General features: G+C 38.9%; 2 protein-coding genes across 2 annotated transcripts in view; one reads left to right on the top strand and one right to left on the bottom strand.

The window, feature by feature from the left end:
• Positions 1-7,236: 7,236 nt before the first annotated feature.
• On the bottom strand, positions 7,237-7,815 carry LOC136068837 (uncharacterized). The gene has a single exon (XM_065776587.1). It carries the CDS (start codon positions 7,813-7,815, stop codon positions 7,237-7,239), a length of 579 nt encoding a protein of 192 aa, XP_065632659.1.
• A 6,340-nt stretch (positions 7,816-14,155) lies between these two features.
• Positions 14,156-19,147, top strand: part of LOC112020857 (telomerase reverse transcriptase) — a 12,140-nt gene continuing 7,148 nt past the window's right edge. Inside the window, exons 1-8 of the mRNA XM_065776586.1 lie at positions 14,156-14,494; positions 14,584-14,661; positions 14,928-14,993; positions 15,097-15,265; positions 16,124-16,542; positions 17,642-17,762; positions 18,052-18,193; positions 18,809-18,983. Coding sequence (XP_065632658.1) covers positions 14,252-14,494; positions 14,584-14,661; positions 14,928-14,993; positions 15,097-15,265; positions 16,124-16,542; positions 17,642-17,762; positions 18,052-18,193; positions 18,809-18,983 — 1,413 coding nt within the window. The 5' untranslated portion in view covers positions 14,156-14,251. The remainder of the gene's footprint in view (positions 14,495-14,583; positions 14,662-14,927; positions 14,994-15,096; positions 15,266-16,123; positions 16,543-17,641; positions 17,763-18,051; positions 18,194-18,808; positions 18,984-19,147) is intronic.

The following is a 19,147-nucleotide window of genomic DNA, read 5'->3' as shown; positions in this document are numbered from 1 at the left end:
GGTGGGGTACCATAGGATTAGTTTCTTCGAGCAAGGGATTTAGCCCTTCTATTCTTATTCATTTTTAACACTTAATCTTCTTCTAATGACAATTTTTCATTGGTCTGGCCACAATTTTCTTCTCGGATGTTATTGCAGATAAAAACCAAGTTACTCTGAGGATCAGCCTGACCAACGTTCCGGCTCTTAACTACCTTCTGAGGTCAGAGATATTTGTGAGCGAAAACAGACAGCTACGGGCTGCTCACCTGATTTTGGACTACGTGCCCCTGTCCCGCATATTCCAGGACGTAGGCTAGGCAATTAGGGCTGGAAGCTCTAGGTTGGCTTGGATAGACATCTCCAAGTCGAGGTTTTTGGCTCAGAGAGACCTTCCGCCCATTCAACTGCCCATTTAACGCATCGTTCAAAAGGTAGCCGCTCCAAGAGAGGAGGTAGCTTCTACACACTTATCCCTCGAGGCCAAGATTGATCGATTTTGCTTTGACGAGGAAGGTGAAGTGCCAACAAGGCCGGTAGAGCTCTCGGACTCTGAAGCTGATTTTGACCGATTTTCTGCTGCACACTCTCCGAGGTTGATAGTTGCTCGAATCGACACTAAATTAGAAGTCGAAGAAGAAGGCATGGACCTGAAACAATGGACCGGCTTAAGGGGCCTAATGGCCAACAAGAACAAGGGACAATCTTTGAAAGACTTCCTTAAGACCCAGGTTACTCCTAATCTTCCTTCTCCTCCTCTTCCCACTGCGCTCCCTACTGACTTTGGACTGAAGCCCATTCCAGACTTAAGGAAGAAGAGGCCAATAGAGGACCTAGAGGAAGGTGAGGTGGGACCTCAGAAAGGCACCAAGCAGCAGAAGAAATCCAAGGACCCCAAGGATAAAAGGGCTAAATCAGTGGAGAGCCGGGATAAAGCCAAAGTACGCCGAGGACAGTGCACTTGGGCCCCTCAGCTAAAGGTGGAGGGTGCTCCCATTCCTTGGGATGCCATGCTCTGGGAGTCCCAAAGGGGCACGCCACCATCCTCGCCGAGGCTCTGAAACAACCTCTTCTCCTTCCCAGAGATATGGACGGCCTCAGATGTACGAGGCAAGCTAACTTCTTCATGTTATTAAAGAGGGACCTCGCAATGGTGAGCCAATCAACATTCCACTTCGTTGATTATTCAGATACACATCTATTCACATGTATATACACCTGACCACTTTGCTATTATCATGCAGGTCACTCAACAAATTTTTGTAGCGAGGAGTGGGTTAGGAATGCTCGTGATGAAGTTAATGCTAAGGCCCACTCCCGAGCTAATGCTGAAAAGATGTTGGGAGCCCTTAAGAAGGAGCACATAGAACTCACCAATGAGCTGAAGGAGTCAGGCGTCTGAATGCCTTGGCTGGCCTAAAAACTGCAATGGCCCCAGTCGAGAACCAGTGCAAATTGCTTTACACTACAGAGCTAAACCTAGCCACTGAAAAGTAGACAATTTTGGACCTCAAGGCAGAGCTGCAGAGCGTCAAAGATGTAGCTCAGGTGGACAGGGAAGCTGCTGAGGCCGCAGTGAAGGCATCCTACAAACGTGGGGTGTGGGACATGGAGACCTAACTGCCAGAGGAGGTGGTCGTAGTATGTAGGGACTACTGCACCAAGTCCTAGGAAGTGGTGATGGACCGAGCGAAAGTCCCTGCAGACTTCGAGCTAAGGAGGGTCGAGAATATATTCTTCCTAGTGGATATTAGAGAAATTCCTAAGTCGGACCCTCCTCTTAAGCAGCTACCTCCCACCCAAGCTCCACTTCTTGATGCCAAAGTTCCCGAAGGGGCTAGAGTGGGTAAGGAGGCTCAGCCACCAATGAAGGACAAGCCCTCTGAAGACACCCTTACAATCAGGGATGTGGTCGCCTAGGCCAAGGACGCAGAGGTTAAGTCTAAAGCTGTTGATCCCAAGGAAGACCCTCCGTAAGACAAGGCCTAGAATCCCAGATATAGGATTTTTTTTTTTTTGGTACAAATTCTACCATGGCGTTCTGCCCTCAGACAATGTATTCCCTTTTTCATTGAATGAAAAATGTTTTCTTTTTATTTCTCGTTCCTTTATTGTCATGTATTTCGAAGCTTATTACTACTACCCTCAACAAAATCTAACAATAGTATGCTGACAACAATCGAAGTAACTTGATTAAGTACCAGTAATAAAGAGATTTAGCATACATTTGTATTGAGAATTGAATCTTCCGCAATGAAGTAAACATATACCTTTGGGAGAGATGAGAAGGAGAGACAACCTTTATCCTGCTCATTATTTGGATAAATGTATAAGGACTTCAACTCATTTAAAGCCATTAATCCAAGGAGTTTGAGTATAGCCCTGGATCTGCTCTGACACTTAGTAAAAAACCAGCAGGTATCACAGCGTTAACCTCTTCCAAGTGTGTGACCCGAGGAGCCATGCATAATTAGGATTCCATTTAACACTTAGAAAGATGCCAGTAAATATTAATTTAGCCAAAGCATGTGGTCTAAGGAGCCATCCATGGCTAAGGTTTTGTTTAAACACTTATAAAAAATGTCATAATGTGTTAATTTCCCCAAAGCATCTAGTCTGAGGACTTTAGGCATGACTAAGGTTTTGTTTAAACACTTATAAAAAATGTCATAGTATGTTAATTTCTCCAAAGCATCTGGTTCAAGGATTTCAAGCATAACTAAGGTTTTGTTTAAGCACTAATAAAAAATGTCATAATGTGTTAATTTCCCCAAAGCATCTGGTCTGAGGACTTCAAGCATGACTAAGGTTCTGTTTAAACACTTATAAAAAATGTCATAATGTGTTAATTTCCCCAAAGCATCTGGTCTGAGGACTTCAAGCATGACTAAGATTCTGTTTAAACACTTATAAAGAAAGAACAATAGGAAGTACAATGCCTTCATATAACGAATGAACATGTTGATAAAAGAAACTTTTATTAATAATAATATATTTTTAGGTTGTTTACATTCCAAAGACGTGGTATTACATGCTCATCTAAGTCTTCTGGAAAATACGCTGCTATACTAACCATCGAGGTGATGCGATATGGTCCTTCCTAATTGGGCCCTAACTTTCCCCAAGTCGAGTTCTTTGCAGTACTTAGAACTTTTCTCAACACTAAATCACCAGATGCTAACGGTCTTAGCTTTACATTAGCATCATAACTTTGCTTGAACTTGTGTTGGTAATATGCCAATTAGACCATCGCATTTTCTCTTCTTTCCTTGATTAAGTCTAAGCTTTTCTCTAGCAATCTGTTGTTACTGCTTGGGTCAAAGGAACTTGTTCTTAGCGTTGGGAAGCCAGTTTCTAAGGAAATAACAATTTCGGCTCCATAAGTCATTGAGAAGAGGGTCTCCCCTGTTGATCCGCGAGGTGTGGTTCGGTACGTCCACAAGACATGTGGCAGTTCATCTACCCACTTTCCCTTCGCATCGTCCAACCTCTTCTTGAGTCTGCTTACTATGATCTTGTTAACGGCCTCAACTTGTCCGTTCCCTTGGGGATAAGCTGGGGTAGAAAACTAAATCGTGATTCCTAGGTCACAACAATATCTTTTGAAAGACTTGCTATCAAATTGGAGGTCATTGTCTGAGATGAGGGTGTGAGGGACTCTGAACCATGTGATGATATTTTTTCCAGAAAAATTTCTTGGCATCCACATCTCTGATGTTCGCCAAGGGCTCGGCTTCAACCCATTTAGTGAAGTAGTCTGTTTAGACCAATAGATACCTTTTGTTTCCCACTACCTTGGGGAAAGGGCTTATAATGTCTAAGCCCTATTGAGTGAACGACCAAGGGCTGGACAAAGGATTGAGGGTTCCTCCCGATTGGTGTATGTTCGGCGTGAATCTTTGACACTGGTCGCACTTCTTAATGTATTCTTGCGCTTCCCTTTGCATGTTCAGCCACCAATAGTCTTGAGTGATGGCTTTGTGTGCCAAAGATTTGCCTCCAGTATGGCTTCCACAAATTCCTTTATGTAACTCCTTAAGAAGTAATTACGTTGTCTCGGGGTGTATGCATAGCAAGTATGGTCTAGAAAAGGAGAATTTATACAATCTTTGGTTCTCGGACAACCAGAACCGAGGAGCCTTTCTTTGTATCTTGTCAGCCTCTGACTTCTCCTCGGGTAAGGTATCCTCCTTCAAGAACAGTACTATGGGGTTCATCCAGCTAGGCCCCACTCTAACTTGGTGGACATGAACTGCCTCCCTGTTCACCTACGTGGGCTTGCATAAGTCTTCCACCAGGATTACTCGAGGTATGCTCTATGCCGACGAGGTTGCATATGTGGCCAGGGAATCAACATGTGTGTTTTCACTTCTAGGGATATGTAACAGGTTGAAAGATTCGAAACCTGACCATAGGTGTCTAACCTAGCTCAAGTACCCCTGCATTCTTTCATCTCTCGCTTCAAATTCTCCTTTCACTTGGCCAACGACTAATTTGGAGTCCGAGAACATCTCTATTGCTTTTCTGCTCATTCTTTGAACCATGGTCATTCCCATCAATAGGAAGTCATATTCAGCTTCATTGTTTGTGGCCGAGAAGTCCAGCTTCAATGGATTCTCAATAATGATCCTTTCCGGTGATATTAGTACTAGCCCCACTTCGAAACCCCTCTAATTTGCTGCACCATCAACGTACACCTTCCAAGATAAGGGACCTTGTCAAGAGATCATACCAACCGATTTTTCATCCATGTGTTGTGTTTTTGCCTCTTCTTCCAACAGAGACTCAGTAAACTCAGCTAGCAGATCTGCGAGGACTTGACCTTTGAAAGAAGTACGAGGCAAGTATTTGATGTCGAAAGCCCTCAGTATTGTCCCCTATTTGGCAATTTTTCTCGTATAATTAGTATTTTGGAGCAGGGCTCAGAGAGGGAGCTGTGTTAGGACAACAACTGTATGTGCCTGGAAGTAGTGGGGGAGTTTACGAGTAGCATGTACCACTGCTATGATGGCTTTCTCCAGTGGCAGATAACGAACCTCAGCCTCATGTAGTGATTTGCTTACGTAATAAAGTGGCCTTTATATGTCACTATTAACTCATATTAAGACCAAGTTTACGGCATGAAGGACCACAGCAATATAAGCAAACAGGTGCTCGTCCATCTCAGGACTAGACATGATAGGTGGTCGTGAGAGATAATCTTTAAGCTGCTGGAAGGCTAGAGCACACTCCTCGATCCACTCGAATCCCTTCCATTTATTCATCAATAGGAAGAAAGGTTTACATTTGTCCACCGACTGAGAGATAAATTGGTTTAAGACAGTAGTCATTCCGATTAGCTTCTGGACTTCCTTAGGATTCCGAGGTGGTTGTAAGCTATTTATTGCTTTAATCTGATTGGGATTAACTTCAATTTCGCGAAGTATGACCATGAACCCCAAGAACTTTCCCGATCCAACCCCAAAAGAACACTTAGAAGCTTTGAGTCACAGTTTATGTTTCCTCAGGATCTCAAAAATGTTTCCGAGGTCTCCAATGTGCTCGGATGCCACCTTACTCTTTACCACCATATCATCTATATAGACCTCAATGCTCTTGCCAACTGCGGTTCAAATATCCTAGTCATCATCCTTTGATAAGTAGATCCTGCATTTTTCAAACCAAAAGGCATCACTTTGTAATGGAAATTTCTAGTGGGAGTGACGAAAGCCACTTTTTCCTAATCTTCCAATACTAGTAGTATCTGGTGATACCCTTGAAAAGCATCTAAGAAACTAATCCGAGGATGACCTACGGTTGCATCCACTAGCTGGTCGATTCTAGGCATAGGGAAAGGATCTTTCGGGCAGGCCTTATTCAGATCTATGAAGTCTACACAGACTCGCCATTTTCCACTTTTCTTCTTTACCACCATAGTATTGGCTAGCCACTTAGGGTAGAAAACCTCCTTGATAGCCCATGCCTGCTTGAACTTCTTCACCTTTTCTCTTACAGCATCAAAGTGATCCTTGGACGACCGCCGAGGCAGTTGTTTCTTGGGAGTGATAGAGGGATTGACATTTAAGTGATGGCAGATGAAGCTTGGATCCACCCCCGGGGCTTTGTAGGCATCCCATGCGTACACGTTGACATTTTTCTTAAGAAACTCTGTTAGCTCTTCCCTCTCGAGAGGAAGTAGCTTAGCTCCGATCAAAAAGAACTTCTTTGGATCATTACCGATCACAACCGTTTCTAGGTCTTCACATTCCGCCTCCTCGGTTGGTCTATTGACGGGCAAGTCCGGAGCCCTTAATTGCTATAAGCCCCCTTCGGTAGGGGCCAAGGACTCAGCTTCGGGCTGATGTAAAATCGTGTTCATAAGGCACTCCCAAGTTGTGGATTGGCTCCCAACAATTTCTTCAACTCGGTCGTTCGATGGGTATTTCACTTTTTGGTGCAGAGTAGAAGAGACCGCTCCAAGCGCATGCAGATAGGGCCTAGCCACAATGGTCGTGTAGGGGGAATAAACGCCCACCACAATGAAGTCCACCTCCACCACTTCTGAACTAGTCTGCATGAGCAACCTAATCTGGCCCTTGGGAATGACAACCTTCTTGTCAAAACTTACCAGGGATGAATTATAGGCTGTTAGGTTTTCAGGTCTTAAGTTTAACCCCTTATACAGGTCGGGGTACATTATCTCAAAACCACTGCCTTGGTCCACCATCACCCTCTTCACGTCATACCCCCCAATCCTGAGCGTGACCACCAAAGCGTCGTCATAGGGCTGTATGGTTCTAATCTTATCCTCTTCCAAAAAGCCTAATGTAGGTTGGGTATTCACCCAGCCCTCTTCGGCTCTGGATTGGTGTCCTCGGTAGTCAACTGAGCCACTAACATCACTCTAGAAGGACAAGAACTGGTTCTCCCTGGAGCGGCAAAGATGACATTTATCATGCCCAAAGGAGGCCTTGATGAAGTATCCCTTCGGGGTTCTGGATTGGTCTGACCTTGCAAACTACTAGAGTGGTGCAAAAACTACTTCAGCCTTCCCTCTCAGACAAGCTAGTCCAGATGGTCCCATAAATTTCTACAGTCTTCTGTAGTATGTTCCTAGTCCTTATAATACTGGTAATAGAGGTTCTGATTACACCTCATAAGGTTTCTTGCCATCTTATTTGGCTATTTGAAGAATGACTCATTCTTAATCTTCTCCAAAACTTGATGCACAGGTTCTCGGAACACCGCGTTAACCGCCTGAGTATTGGCAGACCCTGATTACTCAGCAAAGTCCCTCCGAGGTCGGTTGTTGTTGTATCGGTCCGACCTGAAGTCCCTCCTCTCTTGAGGGATAACTTTATCCTTTCCTTTTCCCTGCTGCTGGTCTTCCTCAACCCTTTTATACTTATCAATCTGGTCCATGAGTTGGCGCACACTGGTGACAGGTTTGCTAGTCAAAGACTTCCTCAAACTGTGCTCGATTGGGAGGCCAACCTTGAAAGTACTGATGGCAACGTCATCAAAGTCACCATCAATCTCATTGTACATCTCCCAGTATCTATCTAAATACATTTTTAGGGCCTCCCTTTCTCGCATGGATAAGGATAGCAAGGAGCTTATAGGCCGAGGAACTCTGCTGCATGTGACAAAACGAGAGCCAAATGCCTGGGTGAACTCCTTAAAGGAACCTATGGAACCCACCTTTGCGCCATCAAACCATCTCATTGCCACAAGTCCCAAACTGGAGGGGAACACTTTGCATATCCAGGCCTCGTCCTTGGAATAGACAGTCATTCTTTGGTTGAAATGACTCACATACTCCACTGGGTCTGTTCGACCATTGTAGATAGTGAACATTGGCTGATTAAATCACCGAGGAAGTTTTGCCCCTTCAATCCTGTGAATGAAAGGTGATCGGGAAATCTATTTCAGTGCCTTGCTTATAGCGTCCCCTCCCAGGCCTTTGTGAGACGGACTCTTACACCTACACTTGTGATGTTGCTCTCCTCATAGGAGAAAGACTCACAGGGTAGGGTCCTTAACCTTCGTCTATAACTGACATCCTCTTTGTCATCAGAGGAAATGTCGGAGCTAGAGGGGGTTCGCTTTTGCTATGCACGACACAACTTTCTCTTCATATGGTCAACCTCTAGTTGCAGGGCTTTGGTATCTTTCTCGCGAGAGAGATGACTTTTACCCCGGGACTAACTCTTACCGGACTGGACAGTATGCACACTCCCCTCATAATCCCTTTTACATTCAAGGTTGACAAAAGGATTTTTACGTTTAGATCCTACGGATTCTTCCTAGTGTGGACCTAAACCTACCATGGTTGAACGTTGCACTCACTAGCACCCAAGTAATCTCCCCACAGATGGCGCCAATTGTAAGGACCCGATTTGAACTCTTAGCCCAAAGGATGTATGGACTCAAGCCCAAAACAATAAAATTGTAGAGGATGGGTTAGAAAATTGGTCTTTAGTGAATTAAGTAACAAGCCAATAGATTTTGATGACAATGAAAAGGAGATAATAGACGTTCACTAAAGAAAAACGTCCTCGGCCAAATCCGAGGAGGTTGATTCTTATATATTACTTGTGGAGCTTTATTACAAGTCTGGTTCTAGGTTGCTACAATGTTTCTTTCTCGATTTTTCAATCCCTTTCACATGGAGGGTCTCTTACATTATATATCTCCCATTGGATCATCTCGACCCTACACTTGTTGATCATCTGCGCCCTTACTAGAGTACCTGTCCCATCAAACACCCCTTCTAACTCTCTATGAGTTGAGGTAGCCAAGGCAGCACTGTTCAGAGGTCTTCTCCACATAAATGTGGCTAGAAAAGTAGCTGCAGTGCATTGAATGTGGTGGTAACAGTTTTTCTTTAAATATTTTTGGGTTTCCTTCCTTCACGTATGTTCACGATGTTCGTCCCTGTCACGGGAGCTTCTTGGAAGGTCACCTCACTCGTTTGGAATGCATATTTGGGCCGTATTTGTCATAGCCGAGGAGGAATTTCACTCCTTTCACATTTAGGAGACTCTAAACTGGAATCTCTCAACTTTTTATCCCTCCTCAGACATGCCAACGTTTTCGAGGTAACGTTGGCTACCTCCTCTGTGAGTTGAGGTAGCCAAGGCAGCACTATTCAGGAGTCTTCTGCACATAAATGCGGCTAGAAAAGTAGCTGCAGTGCATTTAATGCAGAGGTAACAGTTTTCCTTTAAATATTTTTGGGTTTCCTTCCTTCACGTATGTTCACGATGTTTGTCCCTGTCACAGGAGCTTCTTGGAAGGTCACCTCACTCGTTTGGAATGCATATTTGGGCCGTATCTGTCATAGCCGAGGAGGAATTCCTCCTCGAACCGCCTTTCACTCCTTTCACATTTATGAGACTCTAAACTGGAATCTCTCAACTTTTTATCCCTCCTCGGACATGCCAACGTTTTTGAATAAGGCCCAAGGCCCAATACATAATTTTGGGCCCTTGCCTCCACAATTATTATTAATATCTTTTATTTTATTTTTTTGAATTTTATCTTCAAGATGATTTACAATTTACAGTTATTTGAATTATGGGATTAATTCTTTGATTTTTTAGGATTTTTTATGTTTATGAACTATGTCGTTTTAACAAAATTAAACATGTACTTTGGTATCAACTAGAATTTTGACGTTCACCTATTAGCCAATGTGAGATGAAAAGGAAAATACAAAAGAAAACTGTAGGGAGAGAAAGAAGGAAAAATATTAATAAAATATTTGGTATTAGCCTTTAGTTACTTAGCATTTGGTATTTGCTTGTGAAATTTTTGTAGAGCATAAAGGTAGGAAGTAAAAATTTTGCAAAATTATTGAAGCAGGAGGCCATGAGCTTGTTGGAGAAGGGAGAGACAGCAAATAGAAGGAGGACTTGTAAGCTAGGATTCTTTTTTTTTTTTTTTTTTTTAGTTGTAGTTGAATTGCAGTAGTTCTTAAGAATTAAGACTTTTATTGAGAATGAAATCAGAAAATTTATGTTCGTGAGAAATAATTAAAAAGGTTTTTTTTTTTTTTTTAGTGTAGGATATATATATATATATATATTAGTTTTTGTGGCAAGTGAATTATTTGGTGCAAAATCGAAAGTCTAAACATTACAAAACACATGGGTCTATAACTGTGTTTTTTTTAGCTGCGTTTGCAAAAATGCGGCTATAGATACCCTATAGCCCTATTTGTTATAAACGAGGCTAAAATTATGAACCTATAGTCACGTTTTATAAAATGTAGCTATAGGATAGTTCTGTAGCCACATTTGTAGTGTTTGCAGTTAAGTACGTATTTATGATACTCCTGAAGTATTCAATAATTTTTCCTAGTTGGTGCAACATTACTGTAAACAGGATTGAGATTATGTGCAATACCTTAGGTATTGCACCTCATGCAATTCCTTTGAATGATTGAGATTGATAGTTGCAAAAAGCAACTTTCAATCTCAACCATTGTTTCAAAAAATTTAAGAAAAATTTTAAAGAAGTAAAAAGTGAAAATTAAAAAGGTGAAAAGTGAATAAAAATTTGTGAATGGAAATGATGAATTGCACTCAGTGGCAGCTCTATAAATTTTTTGCAAGATGGTCATTAAGAAACTTAAATTGTACAATATTTAATAAAAAAAATAGTTATATCTCATTATCAATGCTGCAAGCTATATCTCTTTTAAAATTTTAGTCATATAAAATTTTCTTGTATTTTTCTTTTTATTTGTAAAGGCCCAATATATTGTTAAAAGGATCAAAGTTTGACTACAAACTTAGTTGTTGTCTAAGACTACAACTTTCACTAAACAAATTAACATGACTACATATTTTGAAAATCTAACCATTGAATTATATGTTTTTTATGTTCATAAAACACATGTCAAGTTTCATGTCAATTGAATGTTATTTACTATTTGATACATAAACTTATTTTTTGTGTACAATTTTAGATTACAAAAACTCAAAAATTAAACATTTGATTGATGACATAAGCTATTTATCTTTAATCTTCTTGAAGTTTTGCAAACATAGAGGATATAAGAAAAAAAAATGTAATCTAATTATGGAATTGTTAAAATTCATATCTAATAAAAAATATTAAATGAAATTGTAGCCTTAATCTACAACCATGTTTGTTGTTAAATTTTGTCCAAAGTTTAATTATATTGGACCTAAAAAAATTTAAGATGGTCACATTTTTTTAAGATAAAAAAAATCATAAAATTTTTAAATTTATGTATAATAATATTTTTTTTTTCTAGGCTAGAGTGGTCTTGTGGTCACCCTAACTTTATCTTAGAGATGCCCGTGATTGCACGCGGTGGATATTGTACCGAATCCTAACCCACTCTAATTGCAACGTTACACTATGTAACAAGAGTCAAAGAGGTTAGCCGCATATTTCTTTTTTGGAGGGAAAAGTTAGCTACATATTTCAATGCTGTTAAAGTCGTGCAACAAGACTCAAAGACCATGTTAGGTTGGCCACAAATTTCAATGCTATTAAAGTAGACTAGTGTCACGTTGCAATCAGGGTGAGCTAAACGGAATGCTTAGAGCATCCGTAGCCGGATTCTAAATCCTATCTTATTTTACCATCTTAAAAATCTACTTTATCAATTATACCATCCCATTTACAATATACTCAACATCCCAAAATTCTATTTTCCTATTCTACTCATTAAAATAATATATTTACGTAATAAAATATATTTTTTTATTTTTTTTTTGTTTTTTCTCAATTTTCTCCCCTGCGGGCGTCATCCTTCATTCCTTTCCTTTTCACCTTCTTCCAGCCTCCTTCTCCAAATCCATCATCCATATCAACCCAACTCCTCCACACAACTCCTCCATCATTAACCAGCAAAACAACCCAACTCCTCAACAACCCAGATCGGCGAAACAGAAAAGAAAAGAAAAAAAAAAAAAAACCATTAACCAGCAAACCCAGAAATTTATATACCAGAAACCCACAAACCGTTCCACGCCACAAACCCACAAACCCAGAAATTTCTCAAACCCATAAACCTAGAAAAACCATCCACCGATCTCCGCCATGCCACAGCCACCACAACGCCGATACCAGTAAACCCATAAAAAAAAAAAAAAAAAAAAAAAACCCACACCGGATCACAACGCCACAGCCACCACAGCTCCACTGATCTCGCCACCCACCGATCTCCGCCACGCCACAGCCACACAACGCTGATACCAGCAAACCCAGAAAAAAAAAAAAAAAAAAAAAAAAAAAAAAAAAAAAAAAAAAAAACCAACAAACCCACACCGGATCACAACGCCACAGCTCCACCGATCTCACCACCCACCGATCTCCACCACGCCACAGCCACCACAACGCCGATCACATATACCAGCAAACCCACCAATCTCCGATCACATATACCAGCCACCACAACGCCGATCACATATACCGCCACACACCAATCTCCGCCGTGCCAATCTCGCCACCCAACGATCTCCACTTCGCCGATCTCCACCGCAGGGTGTTGGGTCTGAAGAGAGTAGATGAGAAAGAAAGAAGGAAGAGACAGAAACGAAAGGAAAAAAATGAGGGAAGAGAGAGAAATGGCCGGGTTAAAAGGAGAGAGGAGAGAGAAATGACAGCATTAAAAAATTATTTTTTTTTTTACAACCCAGCTACAGTGCCATCTTACATTTGAGATGGCACTGTAGCAAAATCCCAAATTTTTTTTAGCATTTGAGATATGACATTCCCATTGCTGATGGATTTTGGGGCTTAAATGCCAAATGTTCTTAACATTTGGCATTTAGAAACCCAAATGCGGATGCTCTTAGGAATTTGGATTAGGATTAAAAATTAATATTATTTTACTATTTAGATTATTTTTATTATTAATTATGGACCTCCCACTTTATTATATTTTTTGATATTATTTATGAGTTCTACTGTAATATTTTAACTAATTTTTACCTTTATTTACAGTATTTTTAGAGTTTCAGTAATAATTTTTCAGTTTCAGCAAAATAAGCAGTATCTAATCACACTCATATACACAAAATTTGAAAAAACATTTGTTATCAAATAATACCACTTCAATTATATCAAAATTCAATAAATGATAAACATGTGCACAAAAATAATGACTGCACTAATACCCATAAGAGTAGTGGTGAAATACCTGATTTGATTATTTTGCAAATATGTTTATCAATTATAGATTTTAATACAACTGACGTGGTATTATTTTAAATTTAAGCCTTTTTTTTTAACGAATTGAATTTGAGTAGTACTTGAACCTAACCAAGGAGAACCTGACTCAATTCCTTTTACCCATGATATATTGAGAAATACCCAGCAGTTTCAAGTCCAATCAAGCTAGGTACCCCTTACTCATTGGATTTGGCCATCCTTGAGCCCAAGTAATCAATCTTCGATTTCTTGCCTTTGAGAGCTCCACTTGCTAAATCTTGTCATTCCATTCCTTTCTCCCAAATCAGGGCTTAGTTTGGTCAGAGAAGCATGGGGGTTTGATCTATTTTGGAGAAGAGATACTTAGAAGGGAGAATGACCAAAGAAAGAGAGAGGGAGTGACTGAGGCAATAAAATGGGGCGTTAATATGTTATGATATTTTATGAAAAAAATGCTAGGGACACACATTCATTCTTACACTCAAATAATTAGAGATATACCCATTCATACATCCAAATTCACACCTTGTTTATGTTTCAAATATTTCTTGGATTTTAGTTTTTTCAAGTACATGCAATAGACTCATGTAAAAATGTTAAAATCTAATTAAGAGTTGACACATAAGTAAAATATGAGAATGAGTGTATATACCTGTCATTTTTTTATTTGATATAAAAAATTGTAAAAAAAAAAAAAGTACTTTTTTCTTTCCTTGTGAAAAGTTTTCAAAATTTTTTTTTTTTACTTTTTTCTTTCTATGTTGACTTTCACAACAAATCATCTTTCTGAGACAATGTTGCCGTTGTTATTGATGGCGGGAAAGTTTTCAAAAAAAAACAAAAAAGTTTTTTCTTTCTATGTTGACTTTCACAACAAATCATCTTTGTGAGACAATGTTGCTGTTATTATTGATGGCGGGAAAAATGTCATTTCAATGGCACTACTTACGATGGATTGAAAATTTGAAATCTTTACCTGCTATTATTCTTACATTTGATTTGAGGCAGTGAAGCGGCAAACATAGAAAAAACAAGTTTCCTTATCTTTTTTGTGATTTTGAGAAGAAAGAGAGAAACCCTGTTGGTGTTGGTAAAAAAAATGGGTAAGACTAAGAAACGGAGGAGGGTTCCGGAGGTGCTATGGCGGCTATTCCGCAAGCGTGCTCGGAGTCTGGCGTGCACAATCGAGTCGCTGCTGCCTTTGTCGATGTCGTCATTGGTGAGAGACGAGAAGGACCCCTCACAGTACCGGAAGCTCTTGAATCAATGCTTCCTTGTGCTCTCTGAAAATGCGCCTCCTCTCTCGCATTTCAACCCCCACTCTCGCTGGTCCCAATCTCAGGTCTCCCTCTCTCTCTCTCTCTCTCTCTCTCTCTTATCTACCTACATTATATACACACACTCACACTCACTCAATCATTATGTTTTCAGATTGTGCAAAGGACCATTGAAATGCTCATTTCTGAGCAACCCATGTCTTCTAATGTTATCTGCAATGCTTATGATAAGGCAAGCTTTCTTTCTTGGCCTTTTTTGCCAAACAGCAAGAATTTTGAAAATATTTAGGAAAAAAAAAGGCATGAAGTCATACTTATTTAGTTAGTTATGTAGTATATTTTTGAAACTCAAGTACTCGTGTTTCAAAGTTGTGTTACATAATTAAATAAGTTTAGTCACGTGCTATTTAGCAAATTTTTCATTTTTTATTTTTTATTATTATTGTGCTGCTTACTATGTCACTGCTATCAACCTTTTTTGGGAAATGGGGTTTACAGATTAATCATTCAAACCCCATTATGGAACTTTTATGCTCTCCAGCTTGGTGTCTTCTCTTACAAAGGGTACTTCTTCTCTGTTTCTTTTTGTCTTTAACTAACATCTACATCAATGGCTACCTATTTTTACTATGAAATAAGGTGAAACATGCATTTTTTTTTTATGCAGGTTGGGGATGATGTCATGCTTTATCTTTTAAAGCACACATCAATATTTGTGCCAGTTCCCTGTAAGAAACATTATCAGGTATCAGGTCCTCCTATAAGTGATTTATGCCTCAAATTTTCCAACCAAACATTGGAGTCTCCGGATCAACCTACTTCACTTGATAAATGTGGTAATGACCTGTGCAACTTCTGTAATCATGTGTTGGTTGCATCAAAATTCCCTCATATATAATGTTACCACACACATCACCATAAGTACCATCTAATTTTTCAAAATGCATTGTTAATATTTTAGCCTTATGTGTAAAATGAAGTTTATTGAAATATCCAATGCAGAACTAAAGGGTTGGTGAATACAAATTATTTTAAATTTTAAATAATATATTTAATGCGACCATGTTTACATTAAACACTCTAATACAATCAGATAACTATACACAGCCACATCAGTTTTACAATTTGAATAAATAATAAATAGAATCTGATGGTACATATTGCCTTTCTTTCTTTAAAGTTTAAGCACTTCTGTTTTATGGGATAAAATGCTACTGTCATAGACTTATAAGTCCATTTGGAAAAAGCTTATTTAGCTGAAATTGAAATTTTTTCCTAAAAGTAGAGTAGATAAAACTAAAAACTAGCTGAAATAGTATAGTGAGACTTATAAATAGTACTAATAAGTGCAATGTGGCCCATAAATAATTGTAAAAATAAGCTAAATAGTAAAAAAAGTTGCATTTTTCAGCCAATGTCAAACGCAATTGTAGTCTTTGATACTTTAATCCTCTGCTTGGTAGCCTCTTTCTGACTTTAGGCCTGCTTCTTTCTTGGTCTTTTCTTACCTGACCTGTTCCCATCATTTTGTGGACGTTCATTTCTAGTAGATCTTTCCCTTTTCTAGTTGTCCTTATTTCTTTTTGCTTTTGTGGTTATTGTATTTGCATTAGATAGTTCAGTCATTATATAACATCTCATTTCTTAAAGATTGATGGGAGTCCAGATGGTGATTTTTTCCCAACTTTTCTTAGGATCCAACAAGAAGAGGGCTTTGGTTGATGGTGCTAACTCAATGTTAGAAATACAGAAATTCAGTAGAGACTGTGTTGGCTCCAATGTTAGGCGTTGTTCAAGATCATTTAGTTGGATTCATGGAAACAAGCGTTCTCAAATGAGTTTATTGGAAGAAGTCACACCAATTATTGGAATTGGTACAAATAATACTGAAGGGGACTCAAATGAGGAACTTCAAAAAATTTCAAATCAGATAGCGGCAAAGTCTAGAAAGCGTTCAAGGCCATTTAGTTGGCTGCGTCATAGAAAGCGAAAGCATTTAAATTTTGAAGAAACCAGTATTAAGACCTCGTCTGCAACAGTTCTTACAGAAAAAGATAACGTATCTGGGAGGCTCCAGGATGATGTGAATTCTTGCTTAAATAGTTGTGAAAAGGTGATTCCCTACAAAGGATCTTTCTGTCAAGTTCAATTTTGGTTTGATATGTTGGAGGGGTTTCATTCTGCCAGTTAGCTCTAGCTCAATGGCACTTCCTTTTCCCACAATAATGGTTGGAGAGTGAGTTTGAGGGTTTAGGGCTCACTAAATGCCCGTGTAACTTACTAATAGAAAGAGAAAGGTTCTTTTAGTTCATGAAACCTAATATTGTGGCCTGATCTAGAAGATTTTTAGATATATGCTCTGTGTGCCTAGCATGGATACACTTTTATTAATGATCCCCACATGAATTGATAATTGAATTGTACCTTTATTTCAACACATTGTGGAATACTTTAAACATCAAACTCTGTTAGTTTTGTAAATTGTTATCAAAGATTTTTGGAGCATGACATGATAACATCCCATTGAATTTTGATAATGGAGTTTGTGTATTACGTTGTATATAAACATTTCAATCATTTACTTCTACGTTGATTTCCTTTTTTGCTTTCTTTTGTATATGACAAAATGAGTGTCACTATTGTGTTATCATTATGAAAGTCTGGATTAATAGTGATGGCCTTTCTATTATCATAATATAAGGGTTTAGGTGAAGAAAAAGTAATCTCCCAGCAAAGTAGCAAACATAAGACATACAGCCAAACAATATCAGCAGGTAGTTGTGGCTATTTACTCATGGTGCCTGCTTGAGCACGAGAACAAGATGCAGTATGTCAAGGCTCACTCTTCTGGTTAATGAGCATCTCCAAGAAAGTAACAGAAGCTGGAAGTAGAACATCAATTAGGAGATATCAGTACCATAATCAATATTAACACATACATGGCTAGAGTGGTGTTTGTTGGCATGGAGATTCTGAGATAGATGTGATTGTCAGTGACTAAAAGATCCTTTGCCTCAAGAGGGTTAGAGAGACTAAGTTTTGGTTGATCTATACACATTACACATATTAAGAAGATTGAATCACTTTATGCCTCCTAGTGAACATTTAGATTTGTTCAATGCAATGATAGACATTTCTCCCTGATATTTACTGTTTATTTATTTATTTTTTAACTTTGAAAATTTTCCTTTTGGATATGATCTATTCTGCAGATGCCTTGTTTTTCAGTATCACAAGCTCCTAAGTCCCTGGTAGTCGCCAATGGGGCTTATATTAATCGGAAATTCATGTTTTATGACATGGAACGTTCTTCATCAATGTTTCCAGGAAAACGTATCCTCTAGTTCAGTTTTAAATGTACATGTAGCTAATTTGTCCTCTCTCCATTATAAAATTGCCTTTCATTTCCATTGTTTTCACCTGACTTGATAGACTGAATGATCGGCAACTAATGGTACTTTGGTTGTCAATAACCCTTGTATTTTTTTTTCTTCTTTTGTTGTGCAATTATGCATTTTATTTATGAAAGAAACACAGTTTGACCTTAAAGTTTGTGATGCTATGGGCTTCTGCCATGCTTTCTCTTTGGTGCAAAAGAACACAGTACCTTAATAATCTTCAGATATACTAAATTCTCTAAAGTCCAATATTGCTGGTGCAAAATTTCTTATTGGCAATATCTTTGGCTTATCTGAGATAAATGCAACTCAGGAAATGCCATGCTGCCAGAGTAGTGGCTTTTGTGTCAACAAATCGGCATGCATGTAAGTGGCATATTCTTATATGTTTTGGATCATTTTTTTAATTGTATGATGATACCTTATAGGGCTTTATTGATTTGTCATGGCACAATTATTGTTTTTTGAAGTGGCATGGATGTTAATTTCAATTTAATGATTTGATCTCTACAATCCAAATTTCTTCTTACTGTATAATATTGATTACATAGTTCTTATAAGCTCTTAGATATGGAACCGTTAAATAGCTCCTTTGCCAGATAGAATAGGAGATTTATGCATGAGATAGTTCCAAACTTTCAATTATTGAGTAATGACAATGGTTGCTCAACAAGTACCAGGACTGCAGTTTAAAGGCTCCGAAAGGGATTAAGGTCAAAGGGGACAACAATGTTATAGCCAATGTTTGTACTTTAGACTAAAGTCTGGAATGAAATGATGGTTACCATTAAAATGAGCTTCTTCAGATGGAAGCCATACTGTGTCTTAGAGCACAGATACGTGAAAACTTTTACTGATGTATAAAATATGGACATGTTTATGATCATATTAGGGCAATAAATAATTGCACTTGAAGCCAATACATCAGTTTTTATTTTTTGTGGGTGGTTCTGCTTTAACTGCTTGTTTTTGGTTCTGAAGGTACCACTCACTTGTTAAGTTGTTTAAGAGGGTCGTACGCAGGACACAGTGTTGCCAACATCTGAGATTATTGGATAAGCATTGTGCTGTTCCAGAATTAAATGATACTGGAAAATCTGGCACCAGCTTTAAGTTAAGTATTGGGACTATTTTGTTGTGTATAAGTTGTGTGAAGGCATAATTAGCATTCTCAATTTTACATTATGAGGTTACACCTTGCTCAGTTTCCTATGCATTTTGAATGCCGTAGTGCATAATATCCATGCCTTGATAATTGTGGAAACTGAGATTGACTATGGAATTTTCCTTCTTCTTTCTTCTTTTTAGTTTGGGGGGGGG

This window comes from Quercus suber, unplaced genomic scaffold (genome assembly GCF_002906115.3).
Source record: "Quercus suber isolate HL8 unplaced genomic scaffold, Cork oak 2.0 scaffold_137, whole genome shotgun sequence".
Taxonomy (NCBI): Eukaryota; Viridiplantae; Streptophyta; class Magnoliopsida; order Fagales; family Fagaceae; genus Quercus; species Quercus suber.
The sequence above is the reverse complement of the archived record's forward strand: the minus strand, read 5'-3'. Positions and strand labels throughout refer to the sequence as shown.